General features: G+C 42.3%; 1 protein-coding gene across 3 annotated transcripts in view; it reads left to right on the forward strand.

Annotated features, from left to right (window-relative positions):
• Window positions 1-24,916, forward strand: part of fancm (FA complementation group M) — a 117,869-nt gene that overhangs the window by 73,862 nt on the left and 19,091 nt on the right. For all 3 annotated transcript variants that reach the window (XR_013579451.1, XM_078562324.1, XM_078562325.1), the window contains exons 13-14: window positions 2,319-2,471; window positions 13,335-15,702. Coding sequence is in view for 2 of the 3 variants with exons in the window: in XM_078562324.1 (XP_078418450.1) it covers window positions 2,319-2,471; window positions 13,335-15,702 (2,521 nt within the window). In the remaining variant the exon portion in view is untranslated. The remainder of the gene's footprint in view (window positions 1-2,318; window positions 2,472-13,334; window positions 15,703-24,916) is intronic.

A 24,916-nucleotide genomic window follows, 5' to 3' on the forward strand; every position in this document is an offset into this window, starting at 1 on the left:
ATTTAGAAGAGTAAGAAGCAATTTGATTGAAACATCCTGAGGGGTCTTGACAGGGTGGATGTGGAGAGGATGTTTCCTCTTGTGGGAGAATCTAAACTAGGGGTCACTGTTTAAACATAAGGGGTCACCCATTTAAAACCGGGATGAGAAATTTTCTCTCTGGGGGTCGTGAGTCTTTGGAACACTCCAAAGTGTTCACTCCAAATAATCTTTGAATATTTTTAAGGCAGAAGTAGATAGATTTTTGATAAGCAAGGGGGGGCGAAAGGTTATCTGAGGTTGGCAGGAGTGTGGAATGGAGGTTAAAATCAAATCAGCCATGATCTCATTGAATGACAGATCAGGCTTGAGGGGCCGAGTGGCCTACTCCTAATTCGTATGTTCACATTTCCTACGTTACAACAGTGTCTACTGTACATTTCAAAAGTATTTCATTACATGGAGCTTTTTGAGTCATGAAAAGCCTTATATAAATCCGAGTCTTGCTTTTTTTCTTTCAATATTCCTTTTACTAATTCAGTGTAATTTATAGTAGTCACTTCAATTAACAGCATCATCATTTTTTCTTGATGAAAAGTTTCAGCTTCACTTAGTTCTTGATGACACTGGCTGTGGCAGATTTTTTCTCAAAAGTTTATCATGGAGGCCTGCCTTAGCCCATTGATCAGTTGCAAAGTGGCAGAAGGTCATTTAAGAGACATATTGATGTGATTGTGGGAAAGGAAAAGGGAGAAAATGGTAGATTCCTTTTGGATGAACTGAAATGGTCTGAAAAACTTTCCTCCACTTTGATTCATCCATGTTTAGGGAAAACCTGGATTTTTCCAAGGGGCACATCATTTTCTGAGCCAGTTTGGCTTGGTAGTCAGAGGGTTGTGAGCTCACGCCCCACTCTGGAGCTTGATAAGGCGCCTAGAACCAGAGCTTTCTTTTCACGAAGTCTGCACCGTAATGCTATCCTCCTTAGCCAGGTCATCTCACCCTTTTCTTTACAAAGCTGCTTTCTATATTCTTTTATACTATCAAATCAGGAAAGTCATGTTGCTCTGTGACATTATAGTGCCCTAGGATTTTGTTTTATTACCAGCCATCAGTCAGAACAGAATCCAAGTGCAGAACACAAATGGTAGCAGTTATATTTGTACTACCTAATGAAAAGCTTTTAACTTACTGTTGAACCTTCTTGTTCAATGGTCATTACAACAACGTTCCAGTATCCTGAGTAGTCATGATTGACGAGGTGGTGGTTTTGAGAATATATTCTGGGGGCCTCTTCCTCTTTCTATCTCTATCTCTTACTCTCTCTCTCTCTCTCTCTTCTCCCCCCCTTTCTCTCTCCCCCCTCTTTTCTCTCTTTCTCCCTTGCACTCTCTCTCTCTCGTGCCCCCCTCTCTCGCGCGCCTTTATACCTTTACTCCCAGTTCCATTCCTCTCACTGGCCACTGTTTTATACTAAAGCAGACTCTCTGTTACCTACTATCGGATGCTGAACTATTCTACACCCTCCTCATCATAAAGAACATCTTACACCTCTGAAAAATTACATATCTCCAACTCTACTGCAGCCCTTTTGCTGAAACTCTCATCCGTGCTTTTGCTGTGTCTAGACTGTCTAATTCTAATGCTGTCCTTAAGGTTCAGCTCATTGGAAGCTCTGATGCTTGTATCCATCCCACACCAAGTCCCCATTACCCCTGTCATTGCAATGCTATTTTGGCTCGCTCTTTCACCAGCAATTTAAAGTTCTCATCCTCAGGCTTAAATCCATTCATGGCCTTGCCCATTCCCATAGTCTTGCTTTAATTTTACAACCTTTCAAACCCTACTCTCTGGCAGCTTATGCATTCCCCCTTCTGCACCCCTAAATTGGTGGTGCTCCTTCAGCCACCTAGACCACATGATTTTAAAGTCATTCCTTTAACTCCTTTGCCTCATCAACTACCTCCACACCTTGAAGATGCTCTTTAAAACACACTCCCTTTTGATTACACATTTATTCAGTTCTCCATATATCTCCTTTTGGCTTGGCATTCAGTTTGTTTTGTTATGCCTCTGTGCAGCACTGATGGGTATTTTTCTTCGTTAAAAGGCACTGTAGCTTATAGTAGTATTAGAGTATTATTCTTCAAAAAAGGAAACCTCCTGTAAATTTTGAAGTCAGATTCTACCTTCAAAATTTGCTGTGGTGTAAACCTTTGTAACTTACATTATCTTTTATTGAAGAAAGAAAACTAGACTATGATAAAGTGGGAAAAATAGAAGAAAAATCTAACTTTATTGTTTATAACTTTCAAGTTATTTCTATTTGTATGTTACAGGAACATAAGAGTGGTGCAATTCATGAGCTTTCTCTGTCTGAGTGGAGCCTTTGGCAAAATCGACCATTTCCTACCCACTTGGTTGACCATTCAGATCGCTGCCAGCACTTCATAAGCATTATGGACATGATCGATTTGATGAGACAAGAAGAGGTCAGTGAGATAACCTATAGAAAGTAGCTTTTTTTATTTATCAGCTGAGTACAAAAAGAACTACTTAACAATCTGCAAGAACAATTATAAATTGCACTGATAAATTTGCTTCTGGCAAAATTATAAATTGCATATTTTGTTAGAATAAGTTGGATTATCACCCATTTTCTTTCCTCTTTGAGTTCCTTCCAGATCACACCTCATGACTTAACTAGTCTACTCCCATGTCAGCAGCAATGCATTCTTGACCAGCTGTAACATGCACTTGATGGAAAGATCCCCTTTTTTTGTTACATGATTTCTTCCTCCAACAAATTGAAAATAACTCAAATCTGTATATTGTCTGATTAACGAAAGATGTGCATTATTGAGTAGTCAAAGACAGATCTACAGGTTTTTAAATATAAAAACCTCATTGTACAATTGTCTGGTAACAGGTTTGATGTGAGTTTAATATTTCAATTTTTACATGAATTTGATTTTGAATACCCAAGCAAATGGTCACCAAAAATTTGATAAAAAAGGAAAAACTAGAATGGGAGAGTAAACTAGCCAGGAATATAAAAATAGATTGTATGAAAAGTATATAAAAAGGAAGACAGTAGCTAAAGTAGCCAACTGGCCCCTCAGAAGCAGAGACAGGAGAAATTAACATGGGGAATGAGAAAATGGTAGAGGCATTGAACAAATATTTTGTGTCTGCCTTCACAGTAGAAGACACAAGTTGCATACCAAATATAGAGGGTAACTGAGGAGCTACTAAGAGTGAGAAAATTAAGCTAATTAACATCTACAGAGAAAAAGTATTGGAGAAAGTTGAGGGATTAAAACTCAACATATCCCCTGGACCTGACATCCTCAGGTTCTAAAAGAGATAGCTGCAAAGATAGTGGATGCGCTGGCAATGACTTTACAAAATTCCCTCAATTCAGGAACAGTCCCAGAGATTGGAAGTTAGCAAATATAACACTGCTATTTAAGAAAGAAGGGAGAGAAAAAATGGGGAACTACAGTTAGCCTAACATCAGCCATTGGAAAAATGCTGGAATCAATTATTAAGGAAGTCTTACCACTGCACTTAGAAAAGCTTAGTATGATTAAAATAAGGTTTTAAGACATGGTTTTAAGAAAGAGAAATCCTTTTGAGGATGTAACTAGCATGGTAGATAAAGGGGAGCCAGTAGATGTAGTACACCTGGATTTCCAAAAGGCATTTGATAAGGTGCCACACTAAAGCTTAATACACAAGATAATGGCTCGTGGAGTTGGGGGTGATGCATTAGCATGGATAAAGGATTGATTAATGGACAGGAAGCAGAGAGTAGGAATAAATGGGACATTTTCAAGTTTGCAGGTTTTGACTAGTGGAATGCCGCAAGGATCAGTATTAGGGCTTCAGCTATTACAGTCTATATCAATGACTTAGATACATTTCTCTCCATATCTTCTAAGTTTGCTGACGAAACAAAGCTAGGTGGAAATTGAAGCTATGGAGGAAGACCTCAGATATGCTGCAAAGAGATATAGACAGGTTAAGTGAGTGGGCAACAGGATAGCAGATGGAACATAACAAGGAGAAGTGAGAGGTTATTCGCTTTGGTCATGAGGATAGAAAAGCAGAATTTTTTTAAGACGTGAAATTTGTAAATGTCAATGTTCAGAGAGCCATGGGTGTGCTCATACAAGGAACGTAAAGTTAACCTGTAGGTACAACAAGTAGTTAAGAAGGCAAATGGCGTGTTGGCCTCTATTACAAGGGGGTTAGAGCAGTGGAATAAAAATGTCTTGCTACGATTGTAGAGGGCTTTGGTGAGGCCACATCTGCAATACTGCTCTTCATATTTAAGGAAGGAAATACTTGCATTGGAGGCAGTACAGCAAAGGTTCACTAGATTGGTCCTGGGATGTGAAGATTTCCTATGATGAAAGATTGACTAAATTGGGTCAATTTTCTCTTGAGGAGAATCAGAAGTGATCTCATTTAAACATACAAGATTCTGAAGGGGCTTTACAGGGTAGACACAGATTGTTTTCCCTGGCTGCGGAATCTAAAAAAAAATTGGGGGCACAGTCTCAGGAAAAGGGGCAATCATTTAGGACTGAGATGAGAAATTTCTTCACTCAAATGGTTGTGAATCTTTTGAATTCTCTACCCCAAAGGGTTGTGGATGCTCCATGAATATATTAAAGGCTGAGATAGACAGATTTTTGGCCACTCAGGGAATTGAAGGACATTGGGAATGGGTGGGTAAGTGGAGTTGAAGCCCAAGATCAGCCATGATTGTATTGAATGGCAGAGCAGGCTCAACAGGCCGTAGCTCTACTCTTCCTAACTCCTGTGATTTTAAAAATATGGTAACGAATTAATGTTACACGTTGCACTTATCAGATGAACCAAAAAATATCATTTTGGGAATTAAGGGAAAGAAAGAAAAGAACTATATTGGGAACTATATTGGAGGAACAGCACCTCATCTTCCGACTAGGCACTTTACAGCCTTCCGGTCTGAATATTGAGTTCAACAATTTTAGATCATGAACTCTCTCCTCCATCCCCACCCACTTTTCGATTCTCCCCCCGCCCTTTTTTCCCAATAATTTATATAGATTTTTCTTTGCCCACCTATTTCCAATAAGTTTTAAATGTATCTCCATCCATTGTTTTATCTCCACCTTTTAGCCTTTTTCGATTCCTTCACCCCACTCCACCCCTACTAGGGCTATCTGTACCTTGCTTGTCCTGCTTTCTACCCTTAATTAGCACATTCGTTAGATAATATCACCACCTTCTACACCTCTTTGTCCTTTTGTCTATGACATCTTTTGGTTATCTCCACCTATCACTGGCCCTTTACCCAGCTCTACTTGTCCCACCCCCCCTTAAACCAGCTTATATTTCACCTCTCTTCTATTTTTACTTAGTTCTGTTGAAGAGTCATTTGGACTTGAAACGTTAACTGTGCTCCTCTCTGCAGATGCTGCCAGACCTGGGTTTTTCCAGGTATTTTTGTTTTTGTTTTTATTTTGGATTTCTAGCATCCGCAGTTTTTTGCTTTTAACTATATTGGGCAGTTGGTTAGGTGGACCGTAGATTGAATTTAGCCCAGATTGGGAATTGAATCTCGTCTAATGTCTGCCTGTAAGGATAATAATTTGGGTATTGTTCAGGTTCTAGTTATCGGCATCTTCCAACTGTACTAGTATGCATTATTTTCTATTGTACACACCAGTTTTGTGCTACAGGCCCATTGTTACTGTATTGTGCTGTAAGCTCATTTTCTCATAACTGGTGTGATCAACAAAACTCGGGCAGGAGGGAGCTATTCTTCTGGGTTTGAGGCTGGGGCATGTTGTAACACAGAGCTGACCTTGGATGCACAGTGGTTGATGCAGATTTAGGTGCCTGAAATGGAAAATGTTCCATTCCCCAGTAACCTACTTTGAGTGCAACAGTCAGATAAAGGGAGAAGAATAGAAGCAGCTATGAACCTAAACCAAATTTCTCTTCTGTTTCCTTTATTCAATACAAAAATGAAATTTGAGGAGTTTTAAAAATTGGCTTCAGTTACATAGTAGGAATTCAGTGCTTGGTTTCAAATGAGAAATTCCTGTTTTTTTTTAAAAGCAACATCTTGAAATTGTCTTTTAATTGTCTAATGAATACTAGTACTTTAAAGAAAGGGTTTGTAAATTAGATTCAGTAAATCAGCATTCAGTATTGTATGATTCTGGATTTTCATTGTTTTTAGTTCATTGGTTTTATAATATCTGCATCATGAAAACTAAAACACTGCTGACAGAGTTGGAAGTTTTTCTGATGCAGACTTGCTGCCCTGATTTTATGGATGTAAATAAAACCATTGTTAGCGATATTGAAAATACCACTTGGGCTCAGGTGTACCTCTTGGTTACTATAGAAACTGGAACATATATAAGAGGATTAGATCTGCAAATGACCACTTCACTTCCTTTCAGTTTTCTAACCTTCTATGTCAAGGCTACTGTAAAAGGAGGTTAATGTATTTTCATATTTCCTTTGGCAAGGGAACAAGTTCATATGACATTGTGAGCTGGATAGCAACGCATAACAGTAATAAAGCTTGCAGGTAAGTAGAACTGAAAGAAAGTGACCAAAGTAGGCAGTTACTCATCTGAAATTGATTTAGCATTTAGACATTACAGGGCTAATTCCCACCCCACGCCGAGCCATTACTTATCTCATTTTTTGATCTTTAGATAACCGTACAAGTCAGCTTTGTCTTTTAGGGGTATGTTTAATCTGTCAAATGATTTTATCATGGTCTACAATGCAGATGAATCATTTAAATACATTGGACAGACTATTTATTGATTGTGAGGGAAGGGCATTAATGTGTGAAGTTCCTAAAAGATCTTCACCTTAATTGGAACCAGGAGATTGTACTTATTACTTCAAATTGTTCTAAGAACTTTTTAATATTTGGGTAGTCAATTGCGTGACTGAATTAACTATTGGCCCCAGCAAGATGATGAGTAATTATCATTGCTTACATTACTTAAAAACAGTACATGAAGCTCAGGAGACTTTCCTAGGAAAAATAAACACATGGATAATAGCCATAAAATGCTTATTACTTAGCATTCTACCTTTAACTCAGCACTGATTTTTAATTTTAACTGAACTGTGAATAAAGAAAAAAATTGTAATGGAATAAAACCACATTTTTAGACTATTAAATTAACAGATCACATGAGCATAGCAAACAAAAAAGGATATAGGGCAATGTTCCAAATGCATTAAACATTTGAAAATGAAGATGCAATTCGATTTAAACTTTAAATGTATTTAGTTGAGGAATATCTCCACTCGAATGGATGTTTTTGCAATGTTGCCTGCTTGAACTAGAATCAAGAACTCTTAGACCATGCACAAGTGTAAAGTTTTCTTCTGATGTGCTTTAACTTCAACCTCAGGAAATGCTTATCTGTGATTTTTTTGTCTGCCAAATCAGCAATACATATGACCTCTGGGAGAGAGTGCCAATTTATTTAGACTTTTCTGATCTCTGGGACTTGGATTGAGGATAATCACCCTGTTACATTGGTTTCTTTTTAACAGATTTCATCAGTGCAGAATGCAGTTGAAAACCAGGCAGAATACGGAGTGCAGGGAGAAATTAATAAAAAATATAAGAAAGCCAGAGAGAGGGCATGAGAAAAGATTAGATGGTAAGAACAAAGGGAACCCCTGAAATTCTATAATAAAAACATTAAAAGTAGGAATGGTGGGGCCGATTAAGGACAGAAAGGAAATAATCTTGTGGAGACTGGGCTGTGCCTAACGTACTAATTGACTACTTAACATCTTGAGATGTAAGTTAATAAAGAAAGGCCAGCACAATTTGTTAAAGGCATGTCATGTATGACTAGCCTGATTTGAGTTATTTATAATAACCGAGAAAGTTGGTAAAGGTAGTGCAGTAGATATATGGGCTTCTAAGATACACTTGGTAAAGTACCAGGTAACAAACATATTTAGAAAATAGAAGCAAATGGTATTATAGGGATGGCGGTACCTTTGGCATATAATTAATTAGCTTAGGGATGTCTTCCCATATCTAAGCTAAACCATCTGCCCCCTCCCTATCTGAGAGAGGAGTATACCTAGTCTAACTTTGTTATGTTTTATCTCCAGTCCAGCCCTCAAGGCTTCACCACATCGTTGCACCACTTGAATGGTTCTGCCTGTGACTGGACATTAGCTCATCTCTTGAAACTGTGTAAATCACACAAACTCACAGCTCCTTTGTGTGCCGTGTCCATCTGCTTACCCTCAGCTGTCAATAGGTTTAGCATCCATGGCTGCTTGCAGATTTGAAATGTTCTTCAGTAAATTCTTGCAGGGTTCTCTTTTAGCATTTTTAATTTTCCCCTAACAACAACTAAAGCATTTAATGATTTCACACAACAAAACAGAAAAGAAACTTCATTCACAGGTGTTAAGCTGCACACCAACTAATAGTCAATTAATACTGGGGCAACAGAAAACCACTAGTGAGAAGCCCGTGATGTGCCTAAGGTGCCTTACACTTATGTTTTCGGGTGCTATGTTAGGTGCTCCCCCCTCGCTGGCACTGGCATTCGAGAGAGTCTGCTCACTGTGCTGTCCTGTTGGTGGGTGTCCTTTGGCCCATGGAGCCTGTGATGTCCCCGCCTAGGAGGGAGCGGCCAGTGGCATGGCTGGCATCTCTCCAGTCGCTGCAGCCTCATGGGATCCCATGGTCACTGGCCGAAGGGCGGAGGAGCTGCTGGCCGCATCCGGAGCTCCCTGAGAGGAAACCGCAGAGACGACAGGCAGATCGTGTGCCAACGAGGTTGCTTCGGACCTCCCCTGCTCACTGCTCACCATTGATGGATGGGCACTTAGCTGGGATACTGGGTACCCAATCCATCTCCCACACTGACACTGACCAGCTGAGGTCAATGCCGCTGTGAGGGCTTGCAGGTCCGAACGCACCCTCAGGAAGCCCTGATTGTTCTCCTGGAGGAGCCTCTCCATGAGAGTTGCCTTCTCTCCATGAAGGAAGCTTTGTGCTTGGCCATGAGGGTCAGTGCATTGCTGATGCTCTGCATGGACTTCTCCATCATGGAGACTATGTCACGCATAGCCTCATGAATCTCCGCCAGATCCTCCCGCAGACCCTGCTGCACTTCCAGCGTCTGCTGGCTCAGGGATGACTCCAGAGGCATATCATCAGCCACTGACTGAGCACATTCTTTGTCCACTGCAGCCCTCTGACTGCCGGTGCCATGGGCACTCTCTGTCTCCGCCTGTACCTCAAGCGAGTGTGAGGTGCCCTCACCACTGTGCCCCGGGACACCAGCTGATGATCTAATCCCCACCGAGGTGCTAGTATCTGCGTTGGTGCTTGCCTGGCTGAGATGGTGTGATGCTGGTGCTTGTAATTCATCAGGGCCCTGAGGTGTTAGTGGCGGGTCCTCTGCCTCCCCGTTCCAGGCCTGCTCCGGTGAGGCTGAAAGGAAGAACAAGGATATTTGATTAGTTAAAGTTGTGACACTGTTAATGTGCATGCCTGGCCCCTGGATCAGGATGCAATCCTCCTTCCATAATCAATGGGAAACCCATGTTGGATGCTGAATTCACTAAACAGTCAACAGTGGAATGGTTGCAAGGACAGATATTGTGACCTCGGTGTATGACACTCTTGCCTCCCACTGGCACCCCAACCTCACCGCTACCAGTTGACCTGGGTGCATGGTGCCTCTCCAGCTCGAGAGCCTCCTGCTCGTACCTGGTGCGAATTGCCAACTCCGCCAGCCCACATCCGCTGAGAGTTATTGTGTGCGGTCTTCTCCTGAAAAGGAGGAAGGAGCATTGATTAGTCCACCCTGTGCTTGGTTTGCCATTGCATCACTGCCACCCCCACCTGAGTGAAACATTGCAGGGCTCATGGGAATCGTGACCCTGGAGTTGCTGTACACTCGCACCAAGCAGCCAGGGCTGACCCCCTTGCCCAGATGCTGCCTCCATCACATTTGCCACCCACACTGTATCATCTTCCAAAGCAAGGAAGCACTACCATGTAAAACGCCAAGGGCAGCAGATGGATGGATGGAAGTTCCCCTCTCAGTCAGTCACCATCCTGACTTTGAAATGTTTGGGCGTTCCAGCACTACGCCTAGGTACAGATCCTTGAGGTTGCCCCCAAATCAGTACTGTGGGTATAAGTGCACCACATGCAGCAGATACAGGAGTCAGCTCAGCACCACCCTCTCAGGGTCAACTAGGCATGGGCAATAAATGCTGACCCACCCAGCACTGGACTGAGGTATGTTGCACCACTTCATGTGCACTGACCCTTTCTGCCACCTCCTCCCAGGCACATTTTGTCATATGGGGGGGCCTCCTCCTCCTCTCCCTCGGCGCGAGGATTTCACGCCGTGCTGCCACCTCCTCGGGGAGGGCAGCAAGGCACTCATCTGAGAATCGAGGGGCACAGTGCCCCGCCGACCTGCCCTTCTGCCTGGCCTGCTCTCTGACAGTGCTCTTGGGTGCCCTTCTTGTCGTCATCATTGCTAGCTTTTGAAAGGCTGCCTGTGTGCTCTTTATACAGGCCGCAGGGTCGCCATTGGACCCAGTGGTCAATGCAGTCCCGCCGCCGCCCGCCCACTCCCGCTGTCCTCAGGAGCTGTGATTCACGCTGGGGTCCTTAATTGCCCCGCCTGTATAAAATGGCGGTGCGCAGCCGATCGCAGGTGGCATTTAGCTCCGCGCCCGCCCCCAACCGGCCTGCCCAACAAGCAGAAAATTCTCCCTTATGGTTATGAGCAGCTACAATTAGAATTGGCCTTCCATATGAAGCTGTTGGCATTGCAATTATATTAGACTGGTTTCCAGTTTTCTAGGAGGTCAGCTACTATTTGGATTAGTTTGTCTTTTTCAGAAATCAAAGTTATCTGGCAAGTTTTGTTATTTTCCTGTTAGCTTTGATTAATTGTAACATATCCCACAATAGAAATTTTCACCTTTTTTGCTTGACACAGAAATTGGCTTCAGGATTCTTATCTGATATTCCAAGTCACACATGTATGTCCCAGAATTTTTATTGCTGAGCTACAGGAAAATGGATACATGAGAGAGACCCAGAGCTGCAAGAAGTAAATTTAACAATTGCATTGAGTGCACGGCACAGAAATAGGCCATTCAGTGAAACTAATCTATACTGGCATTTATGCTCTACACGAACCCGCCACCCCCCCGCCCCGACCCTACTTCATTTAACCCTATCTGCTGCATATCCTTCTATTCCATTTTTTTCCCTTGTGTTTATCTAGTTTTCTGATGTATGCTACTTATCTCAACTGCTCCTTGTAGTTTCTTCCATATTCTTTGAGTGAAGACAATTCTCTTGAGCTCTCTAATTGATTTATTAGTGATTGATATCTCATTTATATATGATATATGTTTATATGATATATGCTCATTCCCCACAAGTAGAAAAAAAAATTTGATGTCTACCCTGTTAAACCCTTTCATTACCTTGAAGATCTCTATCAGGTCACTCTCCACCTTGTCTTTCTTTAGAAAAGAGCCTCAGCCTCTTCAGCCTTTCATGATAAACATATCTTCTAAGTTTCTGCATCATCCTGGTGAATCTTTTTGTACCAACCCAATTCCTCTGTTTCCTTTATGATATGATACAATATTCCAAATGTGCCCTAACCAAGGTTCAACCCATGTTTAACATAAGTTCTAGTGCTATGACTCGTTTAACTTAAGTAACTTCCCTTTAGAGAGGACACAAATGAACAATAAGCATAAGCAACAGAACATTTTTGGAGGTATGATTTAGAGCGAAGTTTTAAAATCGATGTTATGGTGTGGTAGTTGAATGGGACTGACGATGCCAGCTGTGGAATTCTCTGTATAAAGATTACCTTTGTGATGTGGTAATGAGACAATGATTCTGGCAGGTCGTATTAGAGAGGAAAATAGGCGGTAATGGTGATAGATGGGCTTTGGGGTTTGAAGCTCATATTAGAATCATATGGCAAAATTTAGTATAGATTTATATGCTTGTGGTTTATGATTAAATCAACTATCTCTGGTAGTGCTAGGGAGATGTTCATCATGAAACAGCTTCAACAGGGATAATAAATGTTATATTGCAAAGTGACTGCTGGGTACTTGCACTGGGAACCAAATACTATATAGTAGTTCATGTCTACAGCTCCATCTTATCATGGGATACTTGCCTTTATTAGCCGAGGCATAGAATATAAGAGCAGGGAGGTTATGCTGGAACTGTATAAAATGCTAGTTAGGCCACAGCTAGAGCATTGTGTGCAGTTCTGGAATCTGCATAATAGGAAGAGAGAGTGCAGGGGAGATTTACCAGGATGTTGCCTGGGCTGGAGATTTTTAGTTATGAGGAGAGTTTGGATAGACTGGGGTTATTTTCCCTGGAGCAGAGGAGATTGAGGGGGGACATGATTGAGTTGTATAAAATTATGAGGGGCATAGATAGGGTAGATAGGAAGGAACTTTTCCCCTTGGTGGAGGGATCAGTAACCAGGGGGCATAGATTTAAGGTAAGGGGCAGGAGGTTTAGAGGGGATGTGTGGAAGAATTTTTCACCCAGAGGGTGGTGGGAATCTGGAACTCACTGCCTGAAAGGGTGATAGAGGCAGAAACCCTCATAACATTTAAGAAGTACTTGGATGTGCACTTGCAATGCTATGGGTCTAGTGCTGGAAAATGGGATTAGAATAGTTAAGTACTTGTTTGACCGGCGCAGACTCGATGGGCCGAGGGGCTTTTTTCTGTGCTATAGACCTCAATGACTCTATCAATCACACCCATCTATTATCCTCATCGAGATGGTACATAAGGTAGGAATGATTCAGTCGTTCATTCAGTTTGGTTAATTGTTCAGGCCCTGTTTCTTGACTCACTTTGGCCATTGCTTTTTTTTTTAACCCTAAACCTAATTAATGTACTCCTGTCTGAATCAGGATTGACTGAGACCCTTCAGAGTTAAATGACTCTGATGTCAGTCTATTCTGTAAGCTGCTGACTCTAAGCATGAAGAAGTAATGCCATAACTTTGGGTTATGATTGGTAGAAACCAGGAACTGATGGGAAAACATAGACTATTAAAGAATAAGGGTAAAACATTTTGCAAAAGCCTATATTTGATGCTGTTTTCCCCCAGAAGGCCACCATATCAGACCATCTTGTATAGTGGTCAGAGTTTTAATGTATAACTTACAAATTTAATACCTGTATTTTTACACTATTTTAAAATAATGTTAATTTTAGATGTCTAATTTTTCCATTAATAATTCATATTTCTTTTACAGAATGACAGCAGCTATTCATTAGACTTTATGTCTTATTTAAATATGGATGATATTTTTGAAGCAACTCTCACACCGCAGCCCCAAGTTGGAACTACTTCCGTAGCAAACAATCAGACTAAACGTAAAATGGATCAATTAATGAAGCCTAGATGTAACAGAAAGAAATGTATAAGTAATCGTGTTAAACAAAATAATTTTTGCAAATTAACAAATGAAGATGAGGAATGCACTCTTTTTAACACAAGTAAAATTAAAAGGGCAAAGGTTCAATGTCGCCCATCTTGTTCTGAGACTGCAAAGACTAAAGAAGCACAGAAGCCTCCATATTGTATTTCTAGGAATTGTCAAGATGAAGAAGCTGCATTTGCCACCAAGGATAGTACATCAAAACCAGGTGAACAGATCTATCAGCCAGAGGGAGAAATTGAAATGGACATAAATAATGATTTACAGGAAGTGACTTGGTATAGTGGGTCAGGTATGAGGGAAATCTTGCAGAGTCCCATGAAAATCAGTTTAAATGTAGATTCTGCTCCAAGCAAATCAGCAAACATTAAATGCACAAGTGTTGACTCAAGGGAGAAAGAACATAGAGAATGCCACCACCATGAATCAATAAATGATTACATGATGAGGGAAATAATAGCTGAAATGCATAATCCGCTTTCTAAGTACCATGAATCAAACTATGCCAATTCAGGCTATAATAGTCTAGGCAATGAAACATCAATTAATGGTACCAATCTGTCTAAACTGTTTTATCTACCAGACTCTCTTGTAACTCAAGGTCATAGTCCACAGCACACATCCTCGAATACAGATCCAGGAAGTACCCGGCATTCTTACACTCCAGAGGTTGAACATCCTAATTATGACACACTAGTGCAAGTTCCCACCAGTGTGAAAATGGTATTGGAAAGAGTAGCATCATTTCTTACTACATCTCCCCCTTCATTAGACATGTTTTCTTTTTATGGGGAGATCAATTATGAAGAAAATAGAAGACAATCAAATATTTCAAAAATTCCACCAGAAAATGTTTTAAAACCTGACCAAGGAGACAACCAATTCTTTGGTGGTTCACCACCAATCAATATTAAACTAACAGATTTAGTGACTTGCAGAGAGCCTGAGGATTTGAGTGATCATGTTAATGCAGGATCTAGTCCTTCCTGGGATGATTTATTTGATAGCAATATTGAAGAAAACTTGGACCATGACTATAAAGCTCAATCGAGTGTAAATCAAGAAGAATTACTTGATCCTTCGTGCCAGTATCATAATTTAACTGATAAAAACAAAAGCAGAAGCAGTAAAACCCTCAAGGATTCTATAAATGATGTACCATTCGTATATGAGGAGAGCTTGCCTTTGTTTGAAGATGAACCATCACTTGATTGCCCTTCAACTCTTTGTATTCCTGGCCACAAAAGTTGTGCAATCACGCAGGACGTCTCTGAACTGGTACGGCATTCTACTGTGTTGAATGAATCACTGCAAAATAGTCCAGCAGTTGTTAATAAAAGTTTGAAAAATGGAGAAACTGAACATGCTGTAACTCACAGGCCACTTTTGTATAAATCATTTCACAGACAAATGCTTTGTGAAAATTCATGTGTTGACCAGCAAAGATCCGTTGTTCATGACAGCAACATGTACAATTGCTCAGATGAACTATTTTCTGTTAACTTTGATCTGGGCTTTTCATTTGAAGACTTGGATGAAAATAGTGATGTGTTAATAACCAATACTATTTGCAACAAAACCACTGAATTCTCAGAACATCTTGTAGACAAATCATCTTCTGACAACACAGAAATAACAAGGACAGAACTATATGAATGCATTCCTGAGATTAGGGAAAACCGCATCAACAAAGTTACTTCAAAATTATTTGAAGCAGGAACAGAAGTAATGAGAAATTGCTCAACACCAGAGTCTCGGAAGCATGTTTCCTTAAAACCAAGCAAAACAGAAGCTTTGCATCATAATGAAAAACAATATTTGACAACACAAGATGTCGCTTCGTTTTCTCCAATTTGTCGGCCTGATCTTTGGGTCTCCTCTGCCTTTTCCCCAGCTTTAGCACGCTTTGCAACACCGGAAGAAAGAAGTTCCACTCTCAGACTCTGTGATATGACTTCTATTAACCCACTGTTTAAAAATGATCTAATGATTTCCCAGAATCCTGCACTAAGCAATGTCACAGAAGATTTGGTTAAAAAAGGAGCCTTGTCTGAATCAGCAGGCTCTCCTAAAACTCCTGGGAGCATTCTGAATTGTAGTGCAAATGAAAAGCATGGAAAGAAGTCTTTTATACGTAACAAACGGAATATTTTTCACAAAATTCTTGAACCACCTATTAATGGTAAGATATTAATTTTAACTTTTGAGCATAAATATGATCTGAATTTTAAAAATTTCTAATAGATATTGCTCAGATTTATTAAAAATAAGGTCAGCTATTTCCTTCCAGTTTAAGCCTTCTCCATGGAATGCCTCTTTCCAATGCCAGGTTAGTTTCTGACTCTCGATTCAGGCCGAAATTGCGTTATAAATGTAGCGTTGGTTCAAAGTGAAACCACTTTGCACTGCCTATATAGTTGTGGCAAAATTCACCTTAAGGATTTACGAGTTGACCTCAGTGCTGCTGGGTTATTGAGGGTAATAGTAGTCAGAGTACCGGCTCTGGGCTCACCATCTCATCGCTGTTTGAGCATATATATTATAGAATTACGTGCTGCATGTCGCTTACAGATGGGATCAGGCTCAACTATGATCTCTACTTCTGTCTGCCAAAGTTACAAGTGAATAGTGGCTACTTGGATACGGTACAAAAAAAGGACTTGTGATTGGGAAACCATACCCCACGAGTAGTCCATGCCTTTAGAAGGGTTTGGAGAAAATTGGCAAGGAGGAATGTGAGAAAGGGAGGAAATGGTTCAAGCTGGCATGCAGCTTGAAATCCATCAGCAAAAGCAAGCCAGGTTTGCATTTTTGTCATTCATTTATTGTATATGGCTTAGACTTGAATTTCATGGCTTCTTTTAATATATTTTAAGATGAAGTGACACAATACCTATTAAAATCATATTCTTCACATTGATACAAATTTTCATGTTTGCACATTCCCCTGTAATGTTTCAAATAATAAAGAGAAATAGTAGTATTTAATGGCTGTAAGAGCTTGACTTCCCGCTCACTGCAGTAGCATGTGAGCAAAAAATACAGAAACTTTAAACTATTAACAGAATTCCACTGTGAGCTGCAATAGTGTGCGCTGAATGCTGAGTTTGCAGCTGTGTGATGTTACAGTTCACTTGGCGTCCGAGTTGCTTGACAACGTGCACTCTTACATGTTGTACCGCCTGCATTGGCATTTGTTGGAAGGATTTGCAAGTTGATACGCAACCTGTTTGGCCATGTCATGAACACACTTTCCTTGGCCATCAAGTCCTGTGTGGGACTTGAACCCGGAACTTCTGGCTTAAGTCCACTTTTGCAGCAGTGTAGGAATCATTAAATTCAATGCTAGGGCTCTGCAGTGGAACCCAAAAGTGTAGTTTTAGCTAACAGTTTGACTTTTGACTAAATGAGAACTTTACAATATAGCTAAAACCCTTCTAAATTTGATTTTTCATCATACCAAACTTAGAGTTTTAATACAAACGCCTTACTGAAATTCATTGCTGAATTCAGCAGAGATGTATACCATGTGTTGAATCACAGTTTATTTCCAAAGCCACATTTTTATTATGTGCATTCAAATGGTTGCACTGTTTTGTGTGCTGATTTAAAAATGCTGCCACGAATGTAGTTAGGTTAAAACACAACCAAATGTGACATTCCTTTCTGAATTGATTCCAAGATTAAATGTTTTGTTCATTTTTATGATTATGGTGAGGTGGGAAACCTGGGTAGAGATTAGCGCTAGAAATGCTTTGCTGAGTAATTTTGCCTTGGTGATTATGGGATGGAGGAGGAGAAGCAAGAGCATTTTCATTTACACAGATAAGGCTAGGGTTCAAATGAATAGTGCAGTGGGTTCTATATAACACAGCTGTAAAATGCAATAGCCCAAATTTTCCCATGCTGGCACCATCCAGAAGTGCACTCTGCTGGGATAAATTGCCTTCGCCCCATCTGGCACAATTGAAATAGCACAGGCAAGAACTCGGGGCTTTGAATGTAGCAGTAACATTATAGGAAATAATGCAGGAGGAGCCACAGTATTACTCAGTTTACTGTGAAGCTAATGATTTTGGAATATTGAGAGAAATGGTAAACCAGGCATAGATGCTGCTTCTTCTCGGAGGGGAACTTGTAGGTGATTGTGTTCCTATCTGTCTGCTGTCTTTGTTCTAGGTAGTAGAGGTTGCAGGTTTGGAAGGTGTTGTTCAAAGAGCCTTGGTAAGTTGCTGCAGTGCATCTTTTAGATGATGTGCACTGCTGCCACTGTGCCCAGGTGATGGAGGGAATGAATGTTTAAGGTGGATGGGGTGCCAATCACTTTAGGTAACTGGTAAGCAGGGCACAGGGAAAATCTACCCTAAAATGATCCTCTGTTTCTGGTTCTGACTCATCAGTTAGAATTGTATAATCTAATCTTTCCATTTCAATCCTATTTTTAAATCCATTTGCATATACTGTCTGATTTGCAGCTGAAACTACTGCCGTTGGTCAATGCCTTTTTTTTAGCTGTTAATTAAGGCATCATTTTATTCACATACTACTGTAACGGCTTTGAGACCTGAATAATACTTGTGCCTTTCGAGATGAGTTTTACAATTTTTTGCAAATGTTCTTTAAATTTGATTTGAAAGAAGACCTTCAGAATGTACAGAACTAGATAAGTATAAAAACCCAAAGATAAAAGCAAAAAACTGCGGATGCTGGAATCCAAAACAAAAACAAAAATACCTGGAAAAACTCAGCAAAACAGTTGAAGGGTCATTCGGACTCGAAACGTTGACTGTGTTCCTCTCCGCAGATGCTGCCAGACTTGTTGAGTTTTTCCAGGTATTTTTGTTTTTGTTAAGTATAAAAACCCAGTTCATATGGTTGGACATTGAGTGCTACTGAGGTATCTAAAACAAGAAAACGGTTGCATAATATTTCTGCTCCTTGAGTTTTTAACATTGGGTTGACACTTAACTCATTTCGTTGCTAAAATTTCAAATCTTTATTGTTAAAATCATTTTGTTGAACTGTATTTTGTGAAAATGTGGCATTATTTTTGCCTTTATATTATGAAATGCCCAAAGTATTCTCCACTGTTCCCCTGCACTTTGCAATGCGAAATTCTGATGTACAGCACCCCCATCTGGAATTTTATTTCATAATCCAATTATTGTTATACTTTAAGTATAGTGAAATACCACTTGATTTTTCTAGGGTTTAAAATATTCACTTCTTGAAAATAGATATTTCCATTTTAACACTTTCAATCACTGCCAGCTCCAGGGTTCGAGGTAACCAATGATTCTGCATATTTGATCCATCCATAAATAATGTATTACTGAACCTAAGAAATGTTTCCAACATCACCTTGCTTTGGAACTGGTAAATTTCTTTATTTTACCCATTCAGAGTCACGTGGCAATATTATTGGCACCAAAATACCACTTCCTGTTCACTTGGTTTAAGTTCAGTGTCCCTTCTGAATCTGACTATTATTCTCTCATTTTAGTGAGATGATAGTATATAGAATCATAGAATGTTTACAGCGCAGGAGGCCATTTGGCCCTTCATATCCATGCCGGCTCTCTGCAAGAGCGCCTCAGCTAGTCCCACTCCCCCGCCCTTTCCCCATAGCTCTTGAATTATTTTTTCTCTCCAGTAATTATCCAATTCCTTTTTTGAAAGCTACAATTGAATCTGTCTTCGCAGCACACTCAGGCAGTGCACTCCAGATCCTAACTGCACTACAAAAAATGTAACTCCTCATGTTGCCTCTGATTCTTTTGTCATTCATATTATGACACAGCCGATGGTAAAGGCTGAGTTGCTCAAATCCTAGAGGGAAACTGTCATAACCCATTTTTGCAATTTGTATGTTTCGAGATGCAGGCTTTGAATTCAGTATTAATAAGACCACCGAGTCTCGAGAGGTTTTTTTATAAAACTAAAACATTTATTAATACAAGATTGTAAACACACATGTCTACAAAATTACTACTATAATAACTACAAGAATACCCTAATTAACCTGACTCTCAGTTACACCCCTAGTAAGGCAACAGTAAAACTCATAGATGTAACAGACCTCTGGCAAAGCACATCCCCGACAGTCACATTCAAAGTGAGTTTCTTTCAGCTCTGGGTCCTTGCGGACAGACTTGAGGCTTATAGGCTGGAGGCTTCTCACACTTGTTGGTTCTTAAAATGTCTCTACCTTACACACAATTTCCTTTCTCCTTTATACATATCTTTCTTTTTGAATGTAAATTTTCCATTGCATCGCCACTAGGCTTTTAACTTTACCACTTCTAACAATAACATCCTTTCATCCCACCAATTTTATTAGTAAGCTGAAAAAAATAAACACATTGCTTGGCGTCTTCTAGCTAGGTGCAAGATTTCACTGGCAATCTTGAATGGTTTCTTGTAACAAATGCAAATTTACACTTTACCTTCTACCCTCCTTACGTTTACCTAATTGACATCTCAAAAGTACTATACATCAAAGCACCCAGACTAGCTGGCTTTAATCCAATTAAGACACACACAGACACAGACCCTACTGGAACTCTTATTTTAAAATAATTTCCAATAACATCATTATACCTTCTTGCCATTCACCTTAATTGGTGTCCTCTGGGTCTTGATCCTTCTAATGGGAGTAGTTTCTCCCTATCTACTCTGTTCATACCTTTCATTATTTTGAACACCTCTACCAAATCTCTGTCTTTTCTTTAAGGAAAACAGATGCAGTTTTGCCAGTAAATCTGTAACTAAAATTACTCATCCCTAGAGCCAATCTTGTAAATCTTTTCTGCACCTTCTCTAATGTCTTCACACTCTTCCTAAAAGTGCAGTGCTCAAAATTGGACACTACTCCAATTGAGGTCAAACCAGTATTTTATAAACGTTCAGCATAACTTTTGTACTCTTGGTCCCTATTTACAAAGTTCAGGATCCCATACAGGACTAGGGAAAGAAGTCATAGGCCCTGCAATTTAGTCGAGGTATTCAAAATCATTAAGCACTTGGATAGAGTATGTAGTGGAGAAATTGTTTCCACTGGTAGAAGGGTCAGTAACCAGAGGACACAGATTTAAGGTAATTGGCAAAAGTGGAGATGAGGAGAGACCTGATCTGGAATGCACTGCTTGAAAGGTGGGAACAGATTCAACAATAAATTGCAAAAGAGAATTGGATAAATACTTGAAAAAGAAAAGTCATCATGTCAATGGGGTAAAAGCAGAGAGTCAATCTAATTTGAATAGCTGTTTCAAAGAGCCAGCACCAGCATGATGACTGAATGGCCTTTCTCTGCGCTGTATGGTTTTAGATATCTCTGTATGCCTCTGACATCAATCAGATATCATAGGTTTGTAGATATGTGCCTGGTTATAAGCTAGTGGGTTTTAAGGGTTTCTCTTGGGGGAACTGTACCATCGTGCACATGTTTATATAGCCCGAGGCAATTTGCATTTCGATCCTCCAATGTGGAGAACGGGAAGGCAGAGATTTAAAGCAATTTGCAAAAGAACCAAAAGCGATGTGTGAAAAAACATCTTGAGTCAGCAACTGATTAGGGTCTGGAATGCACTACCTGAGTGTGTGCTGGTGGCTGGTTCAATCGAAGCATTCAAAAGGGGATTAGAATTTGAAAAGAACAATATGCAGGGTTATGGGGAGAAGATGGGAGAATTGCCCATTTGGAGAGCTGGTGCAGGCACGATGGGCCGAATAGCCTCCTTCTGCATTGTAAAAAATCTGTGGTTCTGCTACTGTTCCCGGGCACCTTATCCTTCTTCCACCCCCGCTTCTTTAAACCCTCAACAGCTTCTGCCGAGCACCTTCCCCATGATGCGCCTTGGGTCCTGTAGAATAGTGTAGTACAGAATGAGGCCATTCAGCGCATCAAATCTATGCCAGTCCTTTCGAAAAGAAATCCAGTCAGTCCTACCACCACCCTCCACCTGTCCTTGCCCTATATTATTTTTCTCCAAGTAGTTATCCAATTTCCTTTTGAACACTATTTTTGAATCTGTAGGCACTACAGTATCAGGGAGGGAATGCATTCTAAACCCGAATCACTCGTTGTGTAAAAGTTTATCCTCGTGTCGCTTCTGGTTCTTTTGCCAATCTACTTAAATTAAGTTAAACCTGGGCCATCTGATTATTGATCCTTCAACCATTGGAAACAGTTTCTATTTATTCTATCTAGCGCTGCACAACAGAAGAGATGGAGCTATAAAATAGTGGGCTGAATTTTCCCAGAATTGCACTAAGTGCTGTAGCGGACGGGGAAAATGGAGTCCTACCTGCCGATGAAAATGGCGGGTTTTCATGCCATATCTTCCCGAGCCCGCCTCATTATATATTCTCTCCCACAAAACACGCCGTTTCCATGGCGGGTGGGCTCTCATTTGCCTGCTCGTCATCACCCTGCTGTTGCATCACGCTGGCCGCCATCTTTAAAAGGCAGCTGCCAGCAAAGCGCTCATCGCCATCAGCTCACCACTGCTGCCTGGGAGAGATGGCCAGAAAACTCAAAGACTGCAGCCCCCTGCTTCAACGGGTCCCTCGAGCGACTGCTTTATGCCATGGAGGCCCGCCAGGATGTGCTCTACCCCTGCTCTGGCCACAGGATGGGTTAGCAGTGTCACCAGCCTGGCTTGGGAGGCAGTGGCAGCGGTGGTCAGTGCAAATGCCCTTCAGAAGAGGACAGCTACCCAGTGCTGCAAAAGGATGAATGATCTCCTCAGTTCCACCAGGGTAAATCACTCTTTTCATCACTCCCAACTCTCTCACTCTCAAACCCATCACACACCCACAGGGCCCTCAGTCACTGCCAGTGCAAGGGACCTCACCATTCACTCTTTCACACACACCGTCATTGTCCTCATCCCATCCATGGGACCACCCACCACCCACACAGGCCAGGCACACTTATCACCTGGCCTAGCAGGCGACCTGATGCACTCTCCCCATCTTTAACCATTGCAGGGCAAACTGGCTCACAACAGGAGGGAAAGGCTGCAGACAGATGGAGGGATGCTGGAATTCAAAGTTCTGACAGAATTTGAAAACAGCTATCCAGCTGGCCGGCGATGACCGGGACCGGCCCTGTGTTGATGGTAAGGTCGGCGCTGCTCTACCAAGTGAGGATCTAGCAGTGCACCATCCATCAGATAACCATGCTGTGACTGATGTGCCCTCTTTCACAGGCCACTGCCATGCATTAAGTATCTCCCCATGCTTTCGCAGGCACATCTGGGAAGCAGCAGACGGAGTCCACGAACCAGAGCCTCCAAGCAAGCTCTGAAGAAACCTCCGAAGAGGAATCTGAAGGCACCCTCCCTGAAGTCCCACCACAGCGCTCACCCACACCCTCCACCAGCACAGACACACACCTCGGTGGGACCTAGCTTTAGAGTAGCCTCAGGACCACAATCTGGTGAACACATCATACTTCCTGATCCACAGCAGGCGAGGCAGGGACTTCCCAGGTCCCTGGCACTTGGAGGACTGCTGGAGGCCAGAATTTTGCTGAGTCCGAGTCAGATGATGAGCCGCTGGACTCAGTCATGATACAGTTGCTGGAGCTGCAAAGGCAAGCTCGAGAACATCAGGAAGGGATGGCCGCTGGACTCCTCAGATTGCAAGGCACGATGGAGGAGTCCATCCGTCTTCAGGCTGAGGTGATAGCGCCGACATTGCAACGCAACGAGGTCAAGGCTGGCAGGATGGCGGCCGCTATGGAGACCTTGGCCTAGGACGTCACTCCTGCACTGCTGCGCAGGCTTAACTCCATCACTGATGTCATAGTTGGCCTCCAACAGTGTTTACACGAGAGGGATGCTGGACAGCTCGATCTCACTCCAGCTACTCCTTCCGCTCACGGAGTCAGCCAGGGGCCCTCGGGCACCCATAGGGAGGAGGATCAGCAGGTGCTTTGGGGCCATCCATGCAGGGGACTCTGGAAGTGACCGGCCCATCTGACTCCCCTCTTCCTGTGACTTCCGCAGATCCAGCTTCACAGGCCGGGGACGGTGCCATGGCCACACAGCAGGACCCTGAAAGCAGGCCGGGGCCCTCCAAGTCTTGGCCCTCCAGAGGACGCCCGCCAAAGTCATCACGGACAAGGCGTCGCAGTCAGCAGGCTGCCTCCACTTCTGCTGTGGATGTCTGGGGAGCACCAAGACGTAGCAGGGTTAGGAAAGTTAAGGAGAATTGGTTGCACAGCCTGGGCACGGGTGTTAATCACTGTACATAATCTTCACTGTTGTAAATAAACTCCCAAGAATGTCTCCCTGCCTATGGCTCCTTGTTCTGATGAGCAGTGTTCTTGTCACTCAGATGTGAGACCTTTCTGCACAAGATAAAAGGCAGGTGTCTCAGTCCAGGGCCTCTTCCCTGTGCTTTGTGCGGCCTTCGGACTACACTGATGGTCCAGCCTCACACTCCCTGGAAACATTACTGATGTCTGCACCTTGGCAGTGCTGGTCATTGCTGCCAGAAAGTAGTGGGCAGGTGCCACAGAGTTCTGTCATGCTCTGTGTGCTCTCATCACCTTTTAAGGTAGGGCTGGCCCCCTTCACACCAGCGTCTGTGACCAGTGATGCTGTGCGCCAGCACCTGAAGAGCTGAGGTGCTGAAGGCAGACACAGCATCAGATGCATCTAAAGTTTCATGGCTACGTTTCTGAGATGGCCCTGATCACGAAGCACGGGCGAGCTGCCCTCAGCCAGACACTAGTCGGAAGTTCTCAGAGGCCATGTGAAGACCTATGGAGTGTCCTCACTGCATGTTGTCATTATCCTCCTACGATCAAGCGACTATTTGGACCTGCACTGCATCTCCACGACAGGAGCATTCTCTCACAGGGTATTGGCGTTGAGATAAGCCAGACTGGAGTCAAACATTCACAACTGCAATGTGAGGATCTATGGGGACACCTCACTGCATGTCGTCATCATCCTCCACAAATCTGGCAGCTGTGAGGACTTCCCGAGTGTGCCTGCCTTGTCTAGTCAGTGCGAGAGCCTCATCCCCATCATCGCCACCATCGAGGACTCCCTCACCCTCATCCCCATCAGAGTCCTCCTCATCGGAGGAGACATGCAGCTCCTCCATCTCATCCTCAGCCAGTTCCTCACCCCATTGCAGCACCAGGTGATAAAGGGCGCAGCAGACGCCGATGATACATGACACCCCCTGCAGACTGTATTGCAGGGCTCCACCAGTCCGGTCCAGGCACTGGAACCCACCTTCAACATCCCGATGGTCTGCTCCACCAAGTTGCGAGCTGCTGCATGAGCCTCATTATAGCGTCGCTTTGCTGCAGTCTGAGGCTGCCTCATGGGTGTCATCAGCCACGGCCTCTGCGTGTAGCCCTTGTCTCCAAGGAG

Source organism: Cetorhinus maximus, chromosome 18 (assembly GCF_964194155.1).
Source record: "Cetorhinus maximus chromosome 18, sCetMax3.hap1.1, whole genome shotgun sequence".
Lineage (NCBI taxonomy): Eukaryota > Metazoa > Chordata > Chondrichthyes > Lamniformes > Cetorhinidae > Cetorhinus > Cetorhinus maximus.